At 38.1% G+C, this 24,630-nt stretch overlaps 7 protein-coding genes and 1 non-coding gene across 8 annotated transcripts; 1 reads left to right on the top strand and 7 right to left on the bottom strand.

The window, feature by feature from the left end:
* Positions 458-1,816, bottom strand: LOC104793461 (GATA transcription factor 2-like). The gene is made up of 2 exons (XM_010519813.2): positions 1,433-1,816; positions 458-1,276 (listed from the first exon to the last, which is right to left on the bottom strand). Exons 1-2 carry the CDS (start codon positions 1,649-1,651, stop codon positions 704-706), a joined length of 792 nt encoding a protein of 263 aa, XP_010518115.1. The 5' UTR covers positions 1,652-1,816; the 3' UTR covers positions 458-703.
* On the bottom strand, positions 6,267-7,631 carry LOC104793460 (metalloendoproteinase 4-MMP-like). The gene has a single exon (XM_010519811.2). The coding sequence runs from the start codon at positions 7,479-7,481 to the stop codon at positions 6,441-6,443; it is 1,041 nt and encodes a 346-aa protein (XP_010518113.1). The 5' UTR covers positions 7,482-7,631; the 3' UTR covers positions 6,267-6,440.
* On the bottom strand, positions 8,242-12,815 carry LOC104793459 (elongation factor G-2, mitochondrial). Its single transcript, XM_010519810.2, has 18 exons — positions 12,352-12,815; positions 12,011-12,232; positions 11,779-11,900; positions 11,522-11,672; positions 11,160-11,231; positions 10,927-11,022; positions 10,775-10,863; positions 10,571-10,637; positions 10,262-10,300; positions 10,116-10,176; positions 9,915-10,024; positions 9,743-9,817; positions 9,573-9,641; positions 9,364-9,485; positions 9,144-9,269; positions 8,829-9,050; positions 8,681-8,741; positions 8,242-8,588 (listed from the first exon to the last, which is right to left on the bottom strand). Exons 1-18 carry the CDS (start codon positions 12,751-12,753, stop codon positions 8,430-8,432), a joined length of 2,265 nt encoding a protein of 754 aa, XP_010518112.1. The 5' UTR covers positions 12,754-12,815; the 3' UTR covers positions 8,242-8,429.
* LOC104793458 (F-box protein SKIP23-like) lies at positions 12,981-14,664 on the top strand. The gene has a single exon (XM_019226859.1). It carries the CDS (start codon positions 13,403-13,405, stop codon positions 14,243-14,245), a length of 843 nt encoding a protein of 280 aa, XP_019082404.1. The 5' UTR covers positions 12,981-13,402; the 3' UTR covers positions 14,246-14,664.
* Positions 14,568-14,645, bottom strand: TRNAR-UCU. Its single transcript has one exon. It is a non-coding gene; the product is annotated as a tRNA-Arg (tRNA).
* Positions 14,780-16,740, bottom strand: LOC104793455 (cell number regulator 6). The gene is made up of 4 exons (XM_010519809.2): positions 16,488-16,740; positions 15,730-15,844; positions 15,270-15,538; positions 14,780-15,188 (listed from the first exon to the last, which is right to left on the bottom strand). Exons 1-4 carry the CDS (start codon positions 16,596-16,598, stop codon positions 14,949-14,951), a joined length of 735 nt encoding a protein of 244 aa, XP_010518111.1. The 5' UTR covers positions 16,599-16,740; the 3' UTR covers positions 14,780-14,948.
* LOC104793454 (nuclear pore complex protein NUP62-like) lies at positions 16,925-20,733 on the bottom strand. The gene is made up of 9 exons (XM_010519808.2): positions 19,093-20,733; positions 18,733-18,820; positions 18,535-18,610; positions 18,316-18,438; positions 18,074-18,151; positions 17,702-17,805; positions 17,437-17,524; positions 17,258-17,356; positions 16,925-17,161 (listed from the first exon to the last, which is right to left on the bottom strand). The coding sequence occupies exons 1-9, from the start codon at positions 20,627-20,629 to the stop codon at positions 17,069-17,071; spliced, it is 2,286 nt and encodes a 761-aa protein (XP_010518110.1). The 5' UTR covers positions 20,630-20,733; the 3' UTR covers positions 16,925-17,068.
* LOC104793453 (carotenoid cleavage dioxygenase 7, chloroplastic-like) lies at positions 21,323-23,818 on the bottom strand. Its single transcript, XM_010519807.2, is given in 7 exon segments — positions 21,323-21,530; positions 21,623-21,985; positions 21,987-22,039; positions 22,158-22,433; positions 22,540-22,671; positions 22,756-22,884; positions 23,021-23,818. Coding segments are annotated over 7 exon segments (1,866 nt in total). The 5' UTR covers positions 23,790-23,818; the 3' UTR covers positions 21,323-21,386.

Here is a 24,630-nt window from a genome sequence, read left to right as displayed (position 1 = left end):
TAAATCCAGTTTTCACTTTGAATTTTAACTGAAATCAATTCTTATATAATCAGTTTTCTTCTAGTATCGAATTCCAATTTCACTAAGTACATCTTTTAATTTAAAACTTTCAATGAGTTTATCAATTTCGTAGTCTAAAGTAAAACAACGAGTTTTCATATTTTGGCACCCCGAATGAATTCGGATTTAGGCCTTAAATCACAATTTCGTAAACCGGAACCATAGGACTTTATGATCTTCTTCGTCTTCCGGTTCGTATCTAATAAATTTGGTCGGAACGTGAAGTCGCAATAAGGGTGCAAGTAGATAATATATACTAAACAACTGAACGCTGACGACGTTTAGTGTAAGCGGAAATTAATGTAGCTTTTTCTAATTCATCCTCCGTAAATTATTTGTAAAAATATATTTAAGGGTTATGACTGAAGTAATAACGTAGGAGAAAAGGCAAAGCAAAGATATAAAAATTATAGTAGTAATTACCAATTAAATGAGGTTGATTTTGCAACGTTCGATTTTAAACACTAAAGAATTTTTAGGCTCCCATCGTCGTCGGTCACGTGATTAACGCCGCTAGGATCGCGACACGTCATCATCACGTGACACTATCCCAAAAACCCAACCCCAAGAACCACAAAAAGAAAGAAAAAAAAAACCTCCGGAAAAAGAAAAAAGTAACGACGAGGGAAGTGAAGTGATGATACTAAAACGGATGGTGGTGATGGTGATGAAGTTGAACTTGTTGTGGTTGTCTCATAATCTCTTTCTGCCGTCGAAGCTCCATAACTTTCCGGTGAGAGTTTGAATGCTGAGTCAAAACAAAAGTAGGACTAGAAGCCGGTCTATATTCCGGTACAAGTCTACCGGATTTAAACCGGACTCCACAAGCGTTACATAGCGTTTTAGGTCCGAGTGGTCCTGTCCTCCATTGTGGCGTCTTCTCCGATGCACAGTGAGTACATCTTCTCATCCCTCCACCTTCCCCTGACTCCGATGACGACGACGGGTGTCTTCCACCTCCGCCGCTGGATTGTTCTTTCTTCGGCTTGAATTTTGCGGCGTTGTGAAGCTGCTGCTGTTCGGATTCCTGTGGCATCGGTGACCATGTTCCGGCGAAAGGAGCTGGAGCTCTTGATCGTTTGCTTCTTGGTTTCCCTGGAAACGAAGTCTCGGTTTTGACTGAAGTCATGGTTCCTCCTAATGGATTCGCCGGGAAATCAGCCAAAGAGTCGTCGACGAACTGCGAGAGCCATTCGAGGTGAGCTGCGTCGTCACTCTGCACACAAAACCAAATACAAAATCTTTAAAAAATCAAGAAGATGATCGATTTCGAAATTGGTCAAATCTTGAAAGAGAGAAAGAGAGAGAGAGAGAGAGAGAGAGAGAGAGAGAGAGAGAGAGAGAGAGAGAGAGAGAGTTTTATAAAACGTACGGGAACGCAAATGTCGTGGAGGAAGGAGTGATGATCGGCAGAGGAAGGGAGATGGTGGTGGTGATAACTAGGGTTTTGAGGAGGAGGGAAAGAAGAAGAGGAAGTAGCGGCGGTGGAACCACCGGAGTTAGAAGAGGCGGAGAAGATGTCTTCGTTGGAGAAATCAAGAAGGTCGTCGATTCGAAGTAAGTCTGGTGAAGATAAGCCATACACGTCCATCTTATGATCTTTTCTCTCTTTCGCTCTAGAGCTATTGCTGAAGAAGACTCTCTGACTCTGTCTTTCTCACTCTCTGTGTGACTGGTTAGAGAAGAGTCTTTAATAGGGGAGATGATGAGAGAGAGGGTAAGAGAACGTGCAGAGAGAGTGACCATGCACCGTGAGTGACCGACTCGACCTTATTCACTTCTCACTTCTTTAATTTTATTTAATTGTCCACCTTTATCTATAAGAAAAAAAAAAAAGAAGAAGAGAGAGTTAAAAGTTAAAACTATGCACTTACTTGCTATTGTTATAATGATCAATATTGAAGTTAATTTCCTAAGTTTATAAAGGAATGAATGTGTTTTTTGTTATTTTTTCAAGGTGTTTAATTATAATATAGGCAGCCCATCCACGATTGAAACCGTAGTAAAAAAAAAAAAAAAAAAAAAANATCAACAAGAAAAACGATGTGTTGATTTTGAGGTGATGATAATTGATGAAGTAATTTTTGTATGTTTTCACCTTTCTTTCTTTCTTTTGTTGGTCAAAACTTTTTCACCTTTCCCCTCGTGATTTTATTAAAATAAATTTGACGAAGCCAACATACGTTGTAGCTTAAGTATAAGTAATGTTTTTTCAGCAACTTTTTTTGGTGTAGACTGTGATCGAAATGTGTGGTTACGTTTTTGAGATTAGCTACATGATCAATGATTCAAGTGGATTGTTATATAATTTACTCGATCTCATTTTCTTTTAATTTAATAGTTATGGATTTCCAGTTTCCATATCCAATCAGGTGGGAAATAAAGTTAGAGGTTATATATATTCTTAACATCACAGACGATCATCATTGATTTAATAGTTTCTAATTTATTAACACAAAACTATTATTTGATTTAAGAAAAATATCACAAAATTTTTCAAAATTTCACCACATTTAACTTCGCTTTTAACATTTGTGATATATATCACCGCATTTGAGCTAGAGAATTATGATATAGAACCAGACCATGAGTGATGAGTGTATAACTTCAAATTTTGTTTTTTCTTATAGTTACAAAAAATCTTTTCAGTCATCATATATATACGTCTCTTTCATTGCTTCTGTACTATAATATTCTGTACGTATTATTTACTTATTTAGTGGGTCTATGACTATCTATCTATATCTGTGCTCCTTTTCTCTTTCATATATAATCATACGCATGTCCGTATATGAAACTTTATTCGTTATTTCATTTATGTACATACTGTATATATTAAACCAGAATTGACAAATTTGCATTGCTCTTCTGCCGAAAAAAACCTGCCCCATTGTCGAAGTAATATGTGTGTACATATACTTAATATGAGCTTAATTTAAGCTGAAAACAAAAAAAAAACTTGAAGTGTTATCAAATAAGGTTAATTAGCGGAATAACGCACCGTATATGCTGCAGACGAATAATTGAAGAGGGCCAATTTGTCTGAATTATTTTATTTTTTTAAAACGAGTAAAAAAAGTTGTTCGGCGGATAAACGTCTATTACTATTGATTAAGCTAATTTTACCCTCTTTCACTTATTTTTGTTTTGTTTTGTCGAAAGATATGTAGGGCATAACACATGCTTTATGGTACGTACCGACAATTTTAGTAATTGACCTATCCATACAAAGTTCTAATTAAAGATAAATTTAGTTTCATCTTTTACGAAAATAAAATAAACGATTAGTAAAATGAAAAGGGTAATTTAACAACGTGGCTGCATGTGGGGGCCATAAAATTGCAAAAGAAGAATAATAAGAGGATGCATTAAAAAAGTAACAAAAGAGTAATAAAGAATATTTTTTTGGAAATGAACCTCATAAGTCATACGAATGTAAGTAATAAGTATGAATTTTGATATGTTTGAATTGAATATGTTGTGCAACACCGTGCAATTTTCCCAAAACATTGAGATATTAATTAATAACTATTGAATGATTTTGCACGAAAAATTGTATTATTTTAAGAATGTACACAAAACTAAATGAGTTTTAATTAAAAGAGAAGGGAGAAAGAAACGGGCCGTGTCGTGTGACGCTTGCTAGGGTTTTTGATCACATTGAGATAATTTTAAAAATACTATACATAACACAAAACTATACTAGTACTATGAGTTATGGTGAAATCGTAATGTATTTTTTTCTTTTTAAAAATTGTTACCAAACAAAGTGACTACGCACAAGGGACCAACCCCACTGCACATTCAGCATTAATTAAACACGATGGCACGGAACGAGAGGTTATATGAGAGATATTTGTTTTTTATAAATATTTTTTTTCACTTACAACCGACAGTGTCTTTTCCAGCTGTCACCTTCTTCTTGGCTCAGAAGGTTCACTTTCGTACTCGCTAAATTTCATGTACTCATATTTTACTATTTATACCATAATTTACCCAAGAAAAATTTAGCTATTTGCCGCAATAAGATAGGAGTACTATATGTATGGTTCCCTCAAAACAAAAAAAAAAAATAATAGGAAAAAAGTACATTGACGTACGGTGGCACTAACACTTTTCTTTAGTCTCTCTCGTTATTTGTCCAAAAGAAAAGAAAAAAAAAGTCTCTCTCGTTCAATTAGAGTCTCACTTTGTTATGGTCTTCTTATTTGAAAACTTTTTTTTTTCTTTCTTTTTTGTAGTTTTGTTGCCAACAAAAGAAAAGATGGTAGTATAGTTATTATAATTGACTTACGGATTTGATACTCCCCAAATGTTGTGGTCTCGTGACTCTAGTAGCGAAGTAAGCAAGTGACCACTAAGAACGCTCGTAACTCCCATATATATTGACATTATATTATATATGTTAGCAACGAATATATATATGTCATTATTGATCTTACTAATACTATACCACTAAACTTTTTTATTTTATTTTTGGTTTATTCTTTTGATTTTTTTTGTTTTCTTGAATCACGTGACGTGACAGAGGACGGTGATCCCAAAGTAAACAGCAAGAACACGTGCGGCCTCATGTGCCCATAATGACACCGAATATTATTATAAGTTTTTTTTGTTCTCAACAACACTCGATCTTTTTTTTTTAAGTCAAATTTTAAGAGAAGAATATGAAGTTAATATATATAAAGAAAAATAAAAGGAGACGTTTTTGGTTTTAGATAAATAATCTCTTCTGACGAATAACATGCAAAGATGATAGACCATATGCTCTTCCCTTTATCCCTCTTGTCTCCTTCTTTACTTTTTCTAATCTTTCAAGTGTTTATAACAATTTCCTTTATCATATTATCTAAATTAACTACACTTTTTCATGTAAAACCCAAGAATGCTAATTGATGTCTATTTGGATTAATGGTTATGGGACTTACTCTTACATAACCTTAAATATTCTACCTAACGATGAAAATTGATGAGCCTACGACTTATCTATATGTATAGAGAAAAATAATAGCGTAAATATAACAAAACAAGATAACGTATAAGAGATGTGTCGTTGTGACAAAACAAAAAAGATTGCTGTTAAGCAATAATTTGTCAAATGAACTATAGATTCCGCCCCAAATATAGGGAACCAATGAAGTTGAAGATGATCAATTATAGTTAGAAGAATGCACATAGATAATATTTATTGTCTAAGCCAATAAAAATTAATTGCGAACACAAGAAACAATTTCAGAATATTGTTTTTTACAATCATCAGGATTCAAATATAGCAGTATGAAATCCATCAAAAACATAAATAATCTATATTTACAGTCTTTTAGAAGTGTGCATAAAAAACGAATAAAACTCAAAAGTACGTAGCGATGCAAACAATTATGTGTTACCAAAGGCTAGTGTGAGACTTTTTTTTTGTTTCTGTGTGTTTCAAACGACAATTGCAATAGTCTTTGTTAGGCACTTAAAATATTCCCCCAAATAATGATGAATACGAACAAACCCCAAATAATGATATAGAGAGAAGAAGAAGAAGAAAGCGATTAAACCAGGCCGTACCGTTAATATGATTATGGGCCATGGAGCCTACTTTGCTTTTCAATGCGACAACGACAATTGGGGATAGAGATATCCAAAGAAAATGTGTCGGATGTCTTCAGTTTTTTTTTCTTCTTTTTCTTTATTTATATATAATTTAATCTCAATTTGAGAGACAAAAATAAATGTTTCACAAAGATTGATGTTTTGTAAACTTCAAGGAATAATCATTGAAAATATTTAAAATTTTGAATTGTTATTGGTTTAAAATTAAAAATATCTATTTAGTCAAAAAAAAAATATATATTTAAACTCAGTAATCATTGTTTTTTTAAAATGTGTAAAACATCAATCTTTATAAGACAGAGGAATAATCTTTAAAGAATTTTCTGTACGATATTAACAAACCAAAAAAACAATATCCGGGTTTAAAGAATCCTCCTGTGTGTCTTTTGGTTATACCTATTCCTAACAACAACAATTGGTATAAACGAAGTGAGCTGAAATTTCTTCAAACAGTAGGCCAAAGTTAACAACTTCTTCCAAGTACCATTACGTTTAATTTATCCAACTAATTGTGTTAGCTCTGGTCTCTCGACTGAGATCTCAGTTTAGCATCATCAGCAGCAATCCATTGGGTTGGGCCATAAATTTCTCAAACCCAATCTTAATGGACCTTGTTGTTAAATGGAATAGTCTTAAACATTTTAAACTAAAACATAAACATAAAAGTGTAACCAGTCTCCTATGTGTGTATGATTCTATACATTTTCAGATTTGTTTGAACTTTGAACTAATCATATTCCTTTCTTTTAATAAAGAAATTGTATCCAGTCTATACGAACCTACCAATTAAGAAAACAAAGAGCCGCCATAACAGTAGTCAAAGTCGAATAGATGATTCCTTCAGACGGCCGCATCATCGAACCATCAGCTAGGTTGGTCGTCGAAGTTTCTGACGCAAGTAAACTACTTAACGTAAAATTAGGGTTTGTTCCGTACAATGACTGTACTCCAACGACGTCGTCCACGTTCAAATTCACTTTCTTGCTCCTTGGCTTCAACGTTGGATACATAGCCGCGTCTTTCACCGAGCTATGCCCTAGTCCAAGCACGTGACCTATTTCGTGCACCGCCACAGATTCCAAATCCACGGCCACCCTTGATTTCTCCTCATCGAAATCAACGGCCCACGTCTCCGCTTTATCCAGATGAAGCCTACCGTTCTCCGGCGAGAAAGTGTGCGCTAAAACACCTAAAACGCCGTCGAACGGCTCTCCGTCGCCATGATCTCCGGCGAAGAATCCGATCTTGATGTCGGCGTCGACGTAGTCCTCTGTCTCGACGAAGCTAACAGGGATCACCGAAGCCCACTTGGCGAAAGCGCGTCTAAACACGCGCCGTATCTCTGTTGGTGTCAAGTAAGGAGTTAGGTTATCCTGCGAGAAGGCGTACGTGAGGTTCAGTGGGGCGTCTTTTGTCCACCTGGGACGCCCGGGGAAATACACGTATTTTTTTCTTGTGTGAAACGGTGCCGTTTTGTGGTCCACCACGTCATCAGGGAATCCACATCTTGGTAATAGAATATGTGACAACGTGTCGGGATCAGGTTTCCCGGTTATCGGTAGACCGAGATTTTTCTGGTAACGAGAGAGAGCTTGCACGAACGAAACGTCGTCGACGTCGTTGTTTTGAGGGAGGTAACCGTACCGTTGAAGGTGAAGTTTGATCTCCGGTATAGAAACGTCAGGGGTTGGGTTGTTCGTGAACTGAGTTGGGTTTCGAGATTCGATGGTTTGTAGTTTATGGAGATTGAGATAGAGAAGGAAGAAGGAGAAGATGGTTGTGAAGGGTTTGCGATTGCATGGAAGATGATGATGATGCATGGTGTGATGTGAAGTGAAGAGATGTAATTTTTTTTTTTCTTTTTTTTTTTGGGATATTGGTTGAAGTTGCGTGGGGAGGGAAAAGCTATGTTATAAATATGAAAAAGATGTTGGTTTGATGGGGGCTGGACCGTTTGGTTACTAAATGTTATATACACTGACTTATGATTAGTTTTGTAGCAAGTTATTTTAGCTAACCAAAAACACACCAAAATTTGGATTCGACTTGTTGAATAAAAAGAAGAAAAAAAGGATTTGATGTTGACTGTTGAATATAAAAAGATAACATTTGATTAATATTACCAAAAATAACAGTATTATCCTTTGAAGAGGTCATAGACTTCAGTGGTCATAGCATCATATATGTTAAGGAATCAAAATACTACTATCCAAGGAAGCAAATATTGGATATAGGAGAAAAAGCAAAAAAAAATATAGAAATAGGAGTAAGAGCAACAACTAAACCGAAGGGTATGATGGTAATTTTAAGGGAGATGAGATGTCGTCGTCACCAACTCCGGTTGAAGAAGAAAATAAAGGAGTGGCTTTGAGATGAAGTTATAAAGAAAAAAAAGTCTGACGTCGTCTGTTAGAGACTGTTTGTTGCATCTTCTACCCATTCTCTTAATTGTTGACGTGAATACGACTCTATCCATCTCAATTATTGTTGTTGTCTCGAACGATTTTGTTTTGGTTGGCTCGTTGTTGAAAAATATTTGATGGTTTACAATTTTCAAAATGATGAGTGGGACTAGTGGAAAATAGAGATAACAAAAAATATGACCTACCTAATGGCCCCAGTAAACATAGTGATTTTCTTCTGACAAAGCCTATTAGGCAAATTTATGGTGAGTGATTTTGTTGATGGTTCTGTGAACCGTATAAAATAATAATGTTGGACTTCTCAACAAGATTATGAAAAAACAAACTATCTATCGAGGGCTTTGATTATTCAGCAGCTTTGCTGGCGTTGTAAGCACTGACGAGCTGTGCCTGGACTTCGTTGGACACAGCACTATGTTCTTTGTATTCCATCGTGAATTCTCCTTTTCCTTGAGTCATGGACCGGAGAGAAGTGGAATAGCCAAACATGTTGTTCAAAGGCACCTGTTAAAACACACAACGACATTTACACTCTTAGTTAACGGTTTCAAAACTTGGTGGGGGAAATTTGTCTATCGTTTGCTTTTGCTTCTTACATTGGCTGTGATTACTGAATCGTCACCCTCTTGATCGTTTCCAACGATTATACCTTTCCTCCTGAAAACAAAACAAGAAGTTGAGTTATTATATTAAATAGGACAAGGAGAAAAGGTATTGTTAAAGGGTTTAATGTTTGGAGCTTACTTGTTGATGTCACCAGCGACAGTACCCTGAAACTCTGTTGGTACTTTCAACTCGACCAACATCACAGGCTCTAGAATCACCGGTCTCGCTGCTGTGTAACATAGTCTAAATGCGTATATTGCAGCCATTTTAAATGCAAGTTCACTGGAATCGACGGCGTGTGCTGCTCCATCTGTCAATACTATTCTGAGATTTTCTACAGGGTGACCAATTAGTGAGCCCCTGCAATGGAATTGCGGGTTTCACAATCACTTACAACATTTCCTCAACCAAAACAAGAGGGAAAGGAGAATTGAGAAAGACAAGACCACTCACGAGTTTGCAGCTTCTTTGAAACCTTTCTCAATTGCTGGGATAAAACCAGACGGAATTGCTTGCCCAACAATCATGTTTTCGAATTCAAACTTCTCTTTAGAACCCGGTGGAAGTGGTTCCATGTACCTAAAAATTATAATAATTTAACCAGACGTGAATCGGTTTAGAAAGGATCCAAATTACATCATTTAAGCACTGTAAGTCTCTTTTTTATACTCACCCTGTAACCCTACCGTACTGACCCGCTCCTCCACTCTGCTTCTTGTGTAAGTAATCGAACTCAGCCCGCTGAGTAATAGTCTCCCTAAAATTGACACGGGGTTTGCCCACCGTCGCATCAACCTGTTTGAAATTTCCAGAAATAAGGGATTCTGACGAGTGACGAGAAGAGATGAAGTAAGAACGTCATGTAGGCTTAAAGTCAGGCACCTTATATTCTCTGCGGATGCGTTCAACATAGATGTCCAAATGCAATTCCCCCATACCAGAAATAATGGTCTGTCCCAAAAGGATACATGGAAGAATCAGCAATGTCGAATACTACAGGTGAAATATGAGAAAGGTGATGAGAAGTAACAGCGTTCTTTAAATGATGATACCTGGCCACTCTCGGGGTCCAATCCCACTCGGAAAGTAGGATCCTCTTTCTGGAATCGATTCAATGCTTTTGAAAACTAACACATGAAATATATATCAATTGCAGATTTCTCAAGGCCAGAAATTAAAGGAAACATGTGATTGTTTAGTTACAAAAAAAATCACAGTAGTTACCTGTCCCCCAGAATCTTTTGAAACCGGTTGAACAGCTAATGACATAACAGGTTCAGGAACACTCATCGATGTCATTGTGTACTTCACTGATCCATCCGTAAATGTATCACCTGATTATGTATTGAGGTTAGAAAATTGACCCAACAAGAAACACAATATCAGAGTTTCATCCCCGGAGCAAAGAAGAATTTTCTATTGTACCTGATGCACACTCAACACCAAACACAGCTACGATTTGTCCAGCGTGTGCCTCTTGAATATCCTGAAAATAGAATAAGAATTTAGAATCCAGTCACATGGCACTAGAGCTGCCACAACGGAGCTACCATAAATAAACTTCAACTAACCTCCATATCATTCGAATGCATACGGACCAAGCGAGGAACCTAGATCAAGAGACAGTAAACAGCCATTAGGTAAAATCAAGTATCACAGGGAGGGAGTACTTGCAAGGGTTAAGAGAAAAAAGATGACAAGTAGTCTGAACTTCAGATATTTTGCATCTATGATTATGTTTACATGAAGCAGATGAAAAATTGTATTAATGTCAGGCCAGGGACAAGAAAACGTTACTTCTTCAGTGTAATTTGGTATATATTTATGCACAAGACTTCATGACTTTAATCTCAAAGCAATACTAAGATCCAAGAACTAACCTTAATTCTTTTTCCAGTATTGACATTTATGATAAAATCACCCTTCTTAATCACACCTTCATAGACTCTTCATCAACAAACAAAAAACATGAGTTAGCATTCACAAATTCATGCATAACAGAAGGGCACAAAATACTTTTATTATTCAGAAAGCATCCCATATATATATATATATATATAGTCAAGAGGGAGTTCAGCATTCACCTCAAATATGTCAGCTGACCAAAACGACCCTCCTCTAGTTTGAAAGCCAGCGCCACAAGAGGTCCATCTGGAGATCCAGTCAAGGTTACCTGAAAATCATTCCTTTAGAACCGACATATTTCTCCTATAAAATGAAGTTACAAGTTGAGTACCCTCTCTTCATTATTTGTCTGGTCAAGAGCATAGTTATTGACTTCATTTGGAGAAGGGAGATAACTTATAACACCATCTAGTAGAGGTTGTACTCCCTGCAGACAAAAATTAAGGGAGCACGGTAGATGTTGAAAATTTTTTCACACATATACAACAGGACAAAGAGAAACGTAAGTGAATATGTAATCCAAATTTGAGCAAATACAATCTTTAGATTCAAATATTCAATTACCTTGTTTTTGAACGCACTACCCATAAATACAGGAACAAACTTTTGTGCTATGGTAGCTCTACGAATAGCTTCCTGCATATATACACAGCAGGCCAAAACAGTTACAGTAACAAAACTGCAAGTAAAAGAGCAACTAAACGTAGCAATTCATGGCCGATAGAAATGAAAGATAACACAATGAAATTGAGTCAATGCCTAAGGCAAGTTAGGAACCGCATGATTCAACATTCCCTCAGGATTGATATCTGTTTAAGTGAAATCAACGATTTAAATAACATAAGTTGCCAACAATACCTATCTATATTTCGGGAATTATCCTCCTATGTTTCATGCGAAGAATCTGAACGAAAAAAAGAACAAACCTCAAGCTCAGAAGCAGATACAGGCTCATCGTTTAAAAATTTCTCTGCGAGTATATCATCAACTTCAGAGACTGTCTCAATCAATTCTCGCCTCTTGTCTGCGACCAAACCTTCCAAATCAGCAGGAATATCCCCAGCCACAACATTCTCACTGCAATTTACAGAAAAACCAAAAATGTCACAACATATAAACATATACATGTGCCCCATCTACAACATAAGCAATTCTTAAAATAATGAATATAAATAACACAAACCCGCTGGATCCGTGGTAGAAATTAGCTTTCACATGAATAAGGTCTATAAGACCCTGGAAATTTTCTTCTAGACCAATGGGCACTTGCACAGCTGCACTATGATGTCTGAGCTTAGCTCTTGCCTAGTGAGAAGTAAGATAAAAAAAAAAAGAAGTTACAACCAGTAAAGCTATACTTGATCAAACTCACTCAGTAATTAAAGCATAGAATGATCAATAGGTTTAACACGCACTTGGTTCAAGACTTTCCATGGATCTGCTCCCATTCTATCAAGCTTGTTGATAAACGCAACTCTGGGGACTTCATATCTCCTCATTTGCCTATCGACTGTAATAGACTGACTCTGTACGCCACCAACACTGCACAGAACTAGAATCGCCCCGTCTAGTACACGTAGAGCCCTCTCCACTTCAATGGTGAAGTCAACGTGACCAGGCGTATCGATAATATTAACCTGAACAACAATAAATAAAAAAAAGTGAAATTCAATAGGATTAAGACTTCGATTTAGAGAAGTAAACGAATCTGAAAAGAAATCGAGAATTACAGAATCAGCAAGAAAGATCTCATCACCTTGTAATCCTTCCAAGTACAGTAAGTAGCGGCTGATTGGATGGTGATACCTTTCTCTCGCTCTAAGTCCATGGAGTCCATTTTAGCTCCGACGCCGTCTCTGCCTCTAACTTCGTGGATCTCATGGATCCGACCCGTATAGAAAAGAACACGCTCAGTCAAAGTAGTCTTCCCAGAGTCTATATGAGCAGAGATCCCGATGTTGCGAAGCTTGTCCATCGATTCTTTCCACCATGGTTCTTTCTCATCCTTAGCCGCACGAGCAGCTGTTCCGGCGGAGAAATGACGAATCAGATGGAAATCTCCGGTTAAAAGCGCGGCAGTAGGAGATGACGACCGTTTGTTTGACGAGAAGAGCCTCAAGAGGAGGTTAGGGGCCGGAGAAGTCGGAAACCTCGCCATGGCTATGAAGAAGAGAGACGAGGGTTTTAGGAAAAATGGGTTTGAGTGAGAGAGAGAGAGACTTAATCCGATTGATAATATCAATATCAATTTTTTGATTATGGTTCGGTTTGATAATATTATGGTTCGGTTTAGCGACATCTATCTAAACCCGATTAGTTATTAGATTCGGGTCGGGTCAAATCTCTATCGTATTATAAATAATTTTTTTTTTTTTTGTTAAACACTGATGGCGAAACGCCGCAAGGGTTTCATCAATACAACGATGGTGGTGGATTGGGGAACGCTTCCGAAGGATATGTTAGAGCTGATTTCGAAATCTCTAAAATCTTCCTTTGATCTTTTCCAGTTCCGTTGCGTATGCTCTTCATGGCGTAACGCCGCCAAGCCGAATAAACGCCTTGTACTGTCACATCATGACTTTCCGAGCCACCCCGACGTCGTCTTCTCATCAGATACCACCGGCTAAAGGTTCCGCCTCTCGCAGCGGAGTATCTTACTTATCAAGCCTAACTATGAACAGGCGGAGGGTTTGATTGGTGGATGGCTGGTCAAAGTCGAGGAACATTCTCATCTACCTCGTAAGTTGAGTATCCATCCACTGAGTGATTATTCAGATTTACATCGACATTTCCCTTGCCTTCTTGATATGACTAATTTCAAGGTTCGTGAATTGGGTCGTGAATTCGGGCTCCATTACTTGGATGCTGATGATGGTCTTCTTAGTAAATACAGTCCACGCGTTGGAAAAACTGTTGTCAAGTATCTAGATGATAGTGATGAGGATCAGTCTAAGTTTGTGTTGCTTACGATTAACAATTCTGGTAATCCTGGAAGGTTAGCTGTGTATACTTCTTGGGTTCAAGCATGGACTGTGATCAATGACGACATGCCTTCTTGTTATTTTTGCGATGTGATTTTGTTCAATGGATGTTTCTTTGCGGTCACGAAAGATGGGACGACTATGGCTGTAGATATTCCTTCTCTGAAATTGACAGTACTGGCCGCAAGTCCTGTGTTTGGCGGTGGCGGTGACAAGAAGTTTCTGGTTGAATCCTCTGGTGTAATGTTGCTGGTCGATATGATAAGCAGGGAACTTGAATCAGATGACCTTCTGAACTTCGAGGAAGATGATATCCAGCATCACGCTTCTGACATTATACTGCATAATATAACCCACAAGATTGAGGTCTTTAAGTTTGTGGAAAGAGACAAGAGTTGGGTTGAGGTTAAGGATCTTGGGGATAAAATGTTGTTCCTCGGTGATGATTCCTCATTCTCCGCTTCAGCTTCTGATTTTTTACTTCTCTATGGTGGAAGTGTCTTCTTCGACGGTTTCGTCTTTGATTGGGAAGACTTGAACACCATTAGTGATGAGAATTTTGGAGTGTGTGATTTTATGTCTCAGGAAATGATGCTGGTGAGCCAACACCATGAGTATGCCAAGCTGTTGTGGCCTCCACCTTCCTGGATTACTGATAGGATATTATGACCTGAGAACAGAGGCCAAGTGTTGGACTAGTGCTAGTAAGGTCAACTCGTCAAAGGTTTCAAAACAACAAGTATCTGGATTAGTGAAAGTGAATACATTTGTCAATTCATTTTGGTTTCCTAAGTTACATCATCAATGTTTTGAGTTAAGTCTAGACCTTCATCTTGATTATGATGTGATGACCAATAACAGAATATTTTAGGAAAAAATAGTCGGGAAAAATGTTATTCTTTCTGCAATTTATTTACTGGAATTTACGATTTAGGAAACTATAAGCAAAAATTCTAATTTGTTTTCGTCAACTTCAGCAAAATTTTACTTACACACCCGGTGGGACTCTAACCCACAATCAAACCGTTTGATTAGAAGTCAAACGCCTTATCCATTAGGCCACGGGTGCTACGGTATCCTCTTTAACAATTTTGTAAGTATTGACTAACAAAATAACGAACAGTCTGAGTACGAATCAATTTAAATCATCTAGTGTTTAATCACCAAATAGTTCAGAGACAGATAGTTTCTACCTTCTCACAAGAGATTCAGTGAAGTCATGAATTAAGTTCTGAAAAATGTCAAGTAAATAATGACAATTGTTCTTAGAACAAACTTTTGCATATTTAAAACCTAAGGGCAAATAGAATCATCTGGTACGAAAACTTCTCTGCACGGGAAAAACAGCTTTAGAGCATATATGGAACGTTTCCTATAGAGGGACCATCTCGAGATCATTGTGTTGGCTTTTGGCAGATGATGGGGACGAAGACGAAGAAGATGAAGCGTCTCTTTTCTCCTCGGTGTTCATCTCTTGAACCGGGGGAGGATCCATTGTAGTTGATGATGAGGCTTCCGTATCAGAAAGATGATTCTTCATCTCCCTGTGTTCCTGGCACAAAGCACACCAGTGCAGGCAACAGTGAACCATGCAATGATCACAAGGCGCATTCTGCAAGAATATCACAAAGTTCAATCAGAGATCATATCTGAAATATTATGAGAATGACCTTACGCGTGTTCTTTTGCTTACCTTGAGATGATATTTCTTCTGGAGTTCTTGGCGGAACAAACCTGAATAGATTCCACACATCCACCAAGCAAAGAAGAGGCCTTCGCATATCACGACTGTTGTTTGAGGATCAATGTAGCCACTGAAGAGTGCGGTTACTGCTGCAAGTGCCATACCTCCTTCGACACATATTGCATGGCATAGACATGCTTGGTTCCAAGGAATCTCTTCCCTCACAGCTTCAACGTTACGCCCAAACAGTACACACGGGCAAAAGAGACCAGTCCTGCCTGCAAAATCACACAATAGCATTGGTTAAAAATGTCCTCAGAAGTGATTATCATCCATTAAAAAAAGAATCAAGAAGCATATCAAACTACAATTGAGAAATTTCGCCAAAAGTAATATGGAACTCATGCACAAGAAGAGGTGATTAAGGATCATACATCTGGACAGTTACAAAACAAAGAGGGAAGCTTACAGCTTTCTGGATCTTCAGCACAACCAAAAATGCCGGTGGTCCAGTTTTCATCAGAAGGAGGCTCATATGTCTCAGGTAGAACTTGCATACATTCATGGCACTTTCGAACATTCAACTGTAAACAATTTAAAACAAACAAAAAAAAGCAGTCTAGATTGTAAAATTTGTAATGTTTAAGCTCAGACGTATAAAATGCCAAACCACAAAGACTCCCATAATAAAAAAGAAATTCAAAAATCTCATATAAAGATAGTCTCGAGTTTCTCCATTCCATCACACATTCTCATATGGGAAACTTCAAAGGAACGTTACCAAACTCTGGCCTTATTTTGAGACTAATCAGTGTTGATACCAAAACTTCAAAAGAAGCAGTAGCTATATATGTTCATGCCACTAAAGATACAAACAAAGCTTTTGCTATATATCACATCACAAAGATCTATTGCAGGACAAATCAGGAGAAATCCAACATTTGATCAAAGAAATCAAATCAACAGAGACTAGTTACAATAATCCGCAATCAAATAGGACAACGAATCCATCTAATACACCTCATCGAGAGGTCTAGATCGACACAAACAACAATTAGAATCAGCATAGACAACAATCGGAATCAGCTAGAACTCTACCACCACAAACAGATGATCAAAACCATGAAATCGACAGATCTGGAGAAATTGCGAGATCGGAGTTGTCTAGAAACGTGCGATAGAGTAATGTAGAGAGAGAGAGAGAGAGAGAGAGAGGATCTAAGGTACCTGAGGAACATCAATGGGTTGGTTGAGTTCGCCGGGTGTGATATCTTCTTCGACAGGAGCCTGCTCTTTCCTCAATTTCACGTAACGCGAAGCGGCGTTTCCGTCCGCCATCGAAACCGCTCAAGGAGTGTAAAGCGAAGAAAAGGGACAATAGTAGTGTCACACCACCAATGAGGTCGCCGGAATCGAAGAAACTCTCTCTAACAACGTTTTGTTTCGATACGCGTGTGATACGTCGTGACTCGTCTCTATTCTTCTATGTGAGAAAAGTCTTTGATCATCAAAAAAATAAAAAAATAAAAAAATAATAAAGGTAACAAATCCGAAATATAGATGCCACGTCGTCGTTTTAACCATCTTTAGACGGTGTACATTAAAAGCTATGTGCTATGATGAGTCTATTACTTTTAATGAAGAGTAATTAATTAAAATTGGGATTACAACAACAAACCAACCAGTCAATCAAATTTTTCAAATGATGATACAAATCTTTATGGTAAAAAACTTATCATGTGTTATTGTAAAATCTCAGACACTTCTTGCATAGAGACTAGAGAAATAACACGAAACTAAAAAAAATATCAAGACATCCAGTGCTTTGGTGCCATTAATTCACGATCTCCACTAGAACCTTGAGATGCGATTTTTTGAATCCGAGAAGAGAATTCTTCTGCCTGTTCAGTGTTTCAACAATAATTAAGTTAACACAATTGTAGTTTTTGTAAACAATGAGAACAAGACAATTAATTTACTTTTTTAATAAAACTTACTTTCTCATCAATCCACATTAAGGAACTGAGTTGATTGTTCAAGATTCTTACAACTACATCCAGTGGACTCATCCCATCTATTGCTTCAAGTTCTCCTCCCTATTTCACACATAAAAGTTTACGATGTATCTTCACAGGAAAAAAGTAATAGTATGTGAGAGAAGTTACGACGTATGTACCTGGTTTGCATTTACAGATTGTATAATCGATCTGATTTGTTCAGTCATATGCTCCAATTCTCTTTCTACAAGCTCAGACTGTTCATACCTGGGATGAAAAAACAAAGTATATTGTAATAAAGCATATAGGATGCGCAAGGTAGAGCTAATTCTAAGCAAAGATCAAATCATATTTGTTTCCGTGTCTGTGGTTTTTCTTCATTATTCATCACATAGTCTGAAGCAGAAAGGTGATGATGGTGGAAAGACTTAGAAGAGTACTCACATTGCATCTCTAGTTGATGCTGCTTCATCGTCAAGAAGTGATTTCCGCTCGTCATTATATATACGCTCAGCCTCTTCCTCCATGCTTTGCAAAGCCTTGTCAACCTAAAACACAAACACGGAATTCAGATGATTAGCACAGTGGCTTTGGCATTTACTTGCCCAATTTCGAATTAAGCAAGGAAGAAGGTAAACGATCTCCATGTCAGAAAAATTCAGATAAAAAAAGAGTGCGACAGTGTGGGACAGTAAATAATGAACCAAGAGAAATTCAATTTCCCACAGATGAGGCACAAATGATTTCCCGCTGCATGTTACAATCAGGGACCTCATTTACAGATTGACATAGAGATATAAGACTTATATCGCATACCTCTTGCTGATGAGTCTCGATTAATTCCAGCTGACGTTCCAAGCTAGATTGGGTTTCAACCACTTTTGCAACTTCAATCTGTTTGTTGGTGAAGTACACAAATAGAATGAGCTATTATACAATATGGGCCTATATGAGCTAAGCATGCAAACTAAAAGGTCTGCTCAAAACAATTGTCTCTGAAGATTCAAAACAGAAGAAATTTTAACAGAGACTACATAATATGACAAAAGTAATTTCACCTCAAGTCTTAAAAGAACATCACGGTTTTGCAAGATCCGCTTATCCCACTCTGCTATTGCATTTGCCTGTTTCCGGAATCTCCCTGTGCGTTCTTGTAGCTCAGTATTCCACTCCTTGATAATCTACAAACGTCAAAAAAAAAACAACATTTGAATATTATGTATATAAAATGGCAAAAAAAGATAAATGTCGAACTGAATAAGAGGGCAAAGATTTACCTCCTCAACAGTTTTGCCAGTTATTTCAGATGGCAGCTTTGGAGAACCAGCCACTGGAGCAACAGCTGTGCTCGTCCTAATAAATAACAAGAAACATATAACAAAGTAAACATCAGCTACAACATAATCGAGGTGAAGGTCGAACATGTACAGCCGTTTAGGTCATAATGTGTTGGTCAAAAAATGAGAAGAGCATACCCACTACTCGAAGCCACAACAAGAGATGTCTGTGTTGTAGCAGCAGAACTGGTAGCAGGAGCAGTAGTAGAAGTCGAAGATGGAACACCTGAACAACAACAATAGTACAATACTTCTCTCAGAAAGAAAAAAAGAACTATAGCTTCTGATCCGTAAAACAACTCGACAGGTATGTATTCATGTCATAGACTATATGCAGAAGGCAAAACCAAAGCATAATGAGTAAGGTCGATTAAGTACATCAAACACATATCTAATCCTAAACAATGATTCCCATAACTCTTATTTCTAATCATCGAGACAAATGGGATAGGCAAAATCACAAACAAATCCTGAGACAATACATAAACAACAACTTACTGAATGAGAATGTAGGAGTAGTGGTTTGTGGTTGTGAAGATGATGCAGGTGTTGAAGTCTGGGGTACAGCAAACGCAGTAAAGGAGCTACTAGATCCAGCGGCAGGAGTCGAGCTAGCCAAACTAAATCCTGCAGTACCGAATGTAGCAGCAGAGCTAGCCGGAGTGGTGTTGGTGGCAGATGAACTCACACTAAAAGAAGGGAAACCCATTGTAGAAGCTGCAGCTGAAGAAGCTGGTGCACTAGTAGCAGCGGGAGTCGAAGAAGAAGAAGTAGTAGTAGTGGTGGTGGTTGCAATAGAAAACACTGCTCCGGGTGTGCTAGAGGCAGGTGCTGCTGAGCTTCCGGTTGAAAGGTTAAAGCTTGAACTTGCGGGTGGACCAAATGAGAAGGAGGAAGAAGAAGAGGAGGAAGCTGATGAAGCCGTTTGTGGAGGAGCAGAAGCAGTGGTGGTAGTTGTCGAACTTGCTGTGCTTTTCAAGAAAGAGAATCCGGTAGACGCGGAGAAAGGAGAAGCTGAGGCAGGCGAGGGATTAATGGTAGATAATCCAAACGGGGACGGTGAAGAAGCTGTTGCGCCTGACGAGGACGATCCAAAGAGAGACGGAGTTGAACCCGCTGCCGAAGATGAACCAAAGATAGACGGTGACGAACCGGCTGCTCCAAAGATTGAAGGTGAGGAGCCAGAGGCTGATGAGGCAACAGTGAAGGAAGGTGTCGAGCCGGTGGCTCCAAAGATTGAAGGTGAGGAGCCAGAGGCTGATGAGGCAACACTAAATGAAGGTGTCGAGCCGGTGGCTCCAAAGATGGATGATGAGGAGGCAGAGGTTGATGAGGCAACGCCGAAGGGAAGTGACGAAGCGGTGGCTGAAGAAGGCGCGCCGAAAAGAGGAGATGTTGAAGCAGAGGCGGATGAGGATCCTCCAAAGAGAGGTGAACTCGAGGCGGAAGCAGATGAAGAAGCGGAGAATAAAGATGAGGAAGATCCAAAGAGAGATGATGAACCACTACTCGCTGAAGCCGGAGAAGCTCCGAAAAGAGATGAAGACGGAGCTGCGGAGGAGGAGGAGGACGGAGCTCCGAACGGAGAAGAACCAGGCTGAGAAGCCGAGGAAGTCACGAATCCGAAAGGAGAAGAAGCAGGAGCAGCAGCAGAAGCAGGAGCAGCAGCAGATGAACCAAACAGAGACGGCGCAGAACCAGATGAAGAAGCATTGGCTCCAAATCCAAATGAAGGAGTCGAGGAAGCAGAGGATCCGAATCCGAAAGAAGGAGTCGATGAAGCAGAGGAACCGAATCCGAACGAAGGAGTTGAGGAAGCTCCGAATCCAAAAGATGGGGTTGTGGAGGAAGCAGGGGTTGATGATGCTGCGGTGGATCCGAAACCAAATCCGGCGGAGCTAGGGTTTGAAGATTGGTTAAATGAGAAAGATAACGGAGAAGTGGTAGATGCAGCAGAAGATGAATTAGTTACGGAAGAAGATCCGAATGAGAAACCTCCAACGGAATTGGATTGACCAAACGAAAACCCCGACATGGCGGTTACTGATCCTCTTCTTCTCTTTTCTCAGTGGTTCGCTCTCTTCTTCGCCGGCGTTTGAATAAACAAAAATAAGGGGTTTTGCAGAAACCCTCTTTGTTCGAAAGAGGCTTTGTTGTTTGTAAGTAGGAGCGTCCAGTCAACGCTACCGGAATTATGGTCAAACAAGAAACAAGTAATTTATTCTCGGCCCAGCCCAATAATATGATGATGACGTGTACTTAGATATAGTGTTCAAAAGGGACCACGTAAGCAGTTAGTGTTCCCTTATTGGTTGATACTTAAAATATATAAATATTTTCTTGAATAAATTTTTATGCAAAGTTACACATCTTTTCTGTCAAAAAATGTTTAACCTTGGTCATAAAAGACTCAACATTAATTAAATACTGTATGACAAAATGTTAAGAATCATCTGTTTGAATTTTGATATATATATGAGCATAATATAGTATAATGTATTTTTATTTTCAATTCCTGTGAAAAATGCCAAAGGTTATATTTTATATTGAAACAAAAAAAAAAGAACAATATAACACGAATAATTTAATTATTATTTTTCCACTATACACTTTGTTTATATTATTTACTATAGGCTTTCATTTTTGTTTAAATACAGTGTACACTATAGTACAATAACTATGGCTGAACAATTTCAACACCTTATTTTCTTTACAAAGTGTACCAAACAGAAAAATATCGTAAAATTTATAAATTTACAAGTAAATTGAAATAAAATCATTATCCACAAAGCTCAGTCGCTAGTCCATAAACCGTGAAAACCCATTGGAAATGTCAAATTCCTCGGAACCTCTAATCTCGACACGACCGCATCGGATTCACCCATCTTCTTTGCGTCCAATATCACTAGGTAACATCTCTCCACCGAAACCGCATACTATAAAAAAAAAAGTAAATGACTAATTTGTATTAGTACAAAAACCACTTAAGAAAGAAGCGAACAGTAAAGTATTGTATACACGTACGTACCTCGACGACAACAATGTAACCATCGTCCTCTTCTACTCCTTCCTCGTTGGAGTTTCTTGGGACAAACATGGGCTCACCAACGAATCTTCTAGCTCCGGTAGACCACGTACGGACGAGGTTCGAGTCTAAGTCAAACTTCACGACCATGTCGAATGGGAAATGGGGAAGTTCGCCTCGAGTTCCTGACGAGGCTGCAGAGTACATGTACTTGTTCTTTTTCCCGGACCATGATGAGTTTATGACTGGAAAATCTGACGGCTTGTTCCAGCCGTTTAGAGGCTCTACATCACAACTCTTGCAGTTTCCGACAGGGTCCAAGGTCATAGACACCTTAACTAAATGAGGGAGTAGTTTGTCGTCGTCGCCGATTTAGATTCATAACAGAAGGATCTAGCTTGTTACTTTGCCAGTCGTAGCCTGTAAGATTATTATTATTTTCAAAAATGTTTAATAACAGTCTTTTGAACATTTAAAAGCCCCAACTTGTGAAAGGGGTTAATTACGCTTTCAATATGGTGTAGCTGAACTAACGTACCAAACATTTTTTGGAAATCGAACCAGCGGTAGGAGCAAGCGGAAGCTTGTATCTGAATCTTTAAATCGCCGTTGTCCTCTCTAGTCTCATAAGCGTTTCCGGAGTGAATTAGCCATAATTGAGAAGACACTTCGACAGGAACTCTCCAGTCTCGATGATCTCCCATAGTTTTATCTGAAAATCTTGGGAGGATATAAATCGGGGAACTCTCGTTGCTTGGATTCAACGATAACGCTGATACCATCGGTGATACTCCACACATCGCCGCCATGGAACCTGACAATATATTCATCCACATAATCAGTTTTTTTCAACCGTAGTATTACTCTTCTTGTAAATGATTTAATTTGTAACAGAAGTAGTTAGTTAGCTTCTATTATACCAATTGGATCAAGCTTCACGCGGTTGGCAAAGAGTATGTAGTGAGTATCCGTGAAGGCCCAATCATGAATCATCATGTGATCATCGATCTTGAATTCTCTCGTTTGTAACAACTTGAATTCCGAATCATACTCTGTAAAATAGTAATTTTGCATTATAATAATAGTAGAAATTTATTTTAAATAATGTTTCTAAGAAGAATCAAAAGATTAGTTACCACAAAATGTGAAGTTGCTTCGAGGTAAAAGCATATCTTCAGCGTTGCAAGTGACGGTTAAAAGTCTATCTCTTCGACCGTCGACTTTGTAATGTGATAAGAACCGTTTCGGTGGCATCTTAAATACACCTAGATAATATATAAATAAAATTTTAACCATATAGTTTACGTTACATTAATTAATATTACTCCGCTGTCTGAATAATGGACTACATGCTTTTAATTTAACTAAACTTTACTTTATTAGCTAACACAAAAACATTACCTTGAAGTATGGGTTTCAACAAATCTGCGGCTGTGTCCCATATATCATGACCAGCAAAATCTCTGTCGGAAGAATCATCATCATCATCACAACCGTTGATGACCTCTACGTCAAATCTTCCGACGGTATCCAACGATCCAGATTCAATCTCGTACGGCTCACCACCTTCCCATAAACAAAGTAACCGCCCAGCCCATTTCAAAACGCTAGTATTAGCCACGTTCTTCATCACTTTCGTGTTTCCAAATCTCTTCCCACCTTTCAACACCGAGAAAGGACCCCTGTGAGTGAACCGCCACGTGTCAGTCACGGGATCGTGCTCTTCTTCTTTAGCTTCCGTTTGAACGTACTTCGCCGTGAAAGTTGCTTTCCGTTTGTTTCCGTCGATGTGAAACGCACGGAGATAACCGTGACCGTCTAAAGGATGAACCGTTGAGCCATAATCGTCAGTGAATAGTCCTGGACCGGCTAAGTAATATGTACCGGAAGGGAAATCAACCGGTATTGAACCTTCGATTGTTTTAATTACGACCGGTTGGACTGTCTCGGAACGCTGTGACACGAATAAAGATTGGTAGTCACGGAAAGCTGACGACGTGGACTCGTCGATGATTGTTCCGGTACGTCCTAAACCGGTTTCTGGTATAGATATTGATATGGCTGCGCGTGGCGGGGCAAGTGGTGGTGGAGCTTGGTGATGATGAATCGATGGAGGATTTAACGGTGGAAGAAATTTCGGCGGGATAGGGAGAGACATTTTGGTCAACATTTTTTTTTTTTTTTTGTAATATGTAAATTATAGTATATAGTTTTCGTTCATACACGCAAAGCATATGTTATATATAGATTTCATACCCTTTTTTTTTTTTTTAGTAAATTGAATGGATACGTGGATGTGTGCATGTTTAGATACTATGGTGGGGTAAAAAAGTTGAGTGATTTTTGTGGAAGACATGAGCAAATTTGGACATCGAGAAAAAATCGAAAATGGCAGACATAATACTAAGCCATTGCTTTATGTTTATTTAATATAAATTTTAACTTAGTGTGATTAGAACTTGGAAGTGAAAATTATTGCGTCACACGACACATGTACCGATCATTAATCAAAATACTTTTAGTTGTTGCTCATGAAACTAACAAAATTATTGTTAATATTCAGTCATAATATTGAATTGTTGGTTACAAGAAATACGTGTACATCAAGATAAAAGAATGAAGCAGACAACGAGAACCGAGAAGTGATCACCGACACTTCACAAGTTGATCCTAATGATAGATTTGGACATTTTATGTTGTATGTATGCGTCTTGTGGATAATTATGTTGTAATCAATTTAAAAACTAATTAAGAGTTCCTTTTTTTGACAACTTATAATTAAAACTTGTTTAAAATGCCCACTACCATGTCGATTTATTTTGTGCATTAATCATTTAATCTCATTGGTTAAATCAACTAATATTTTTGTTTTAATGAAGCTTCAAATCGACCCACTTCGATTATAATAAAATACTTTTGAGAGTTGAGACTGATACATTATTAAATTATAAAAGAAACTCATTGTGTTTTCGGGTTTCAACGTTAAAATCATAGAACCCTCATTCATATGT

This window comes from Camelina sativa, chromosome 6 (genome assembly GCF_000633955.1).
Source record: "Camelina sativa cultivar DH55 chromosome 6, Cs, whole genome shotgun sequence".
NCBI lineage: Eukaryota > Viridiplantae > Streptophyta > Magnoliopsida > Brassicales > Brassicaceae > Camelina > Camelina sativa.
Note: the sequence above shows the minus strand (reverse complement) of the source record. Positions and strands in the feature narration are given on the sequence as shown.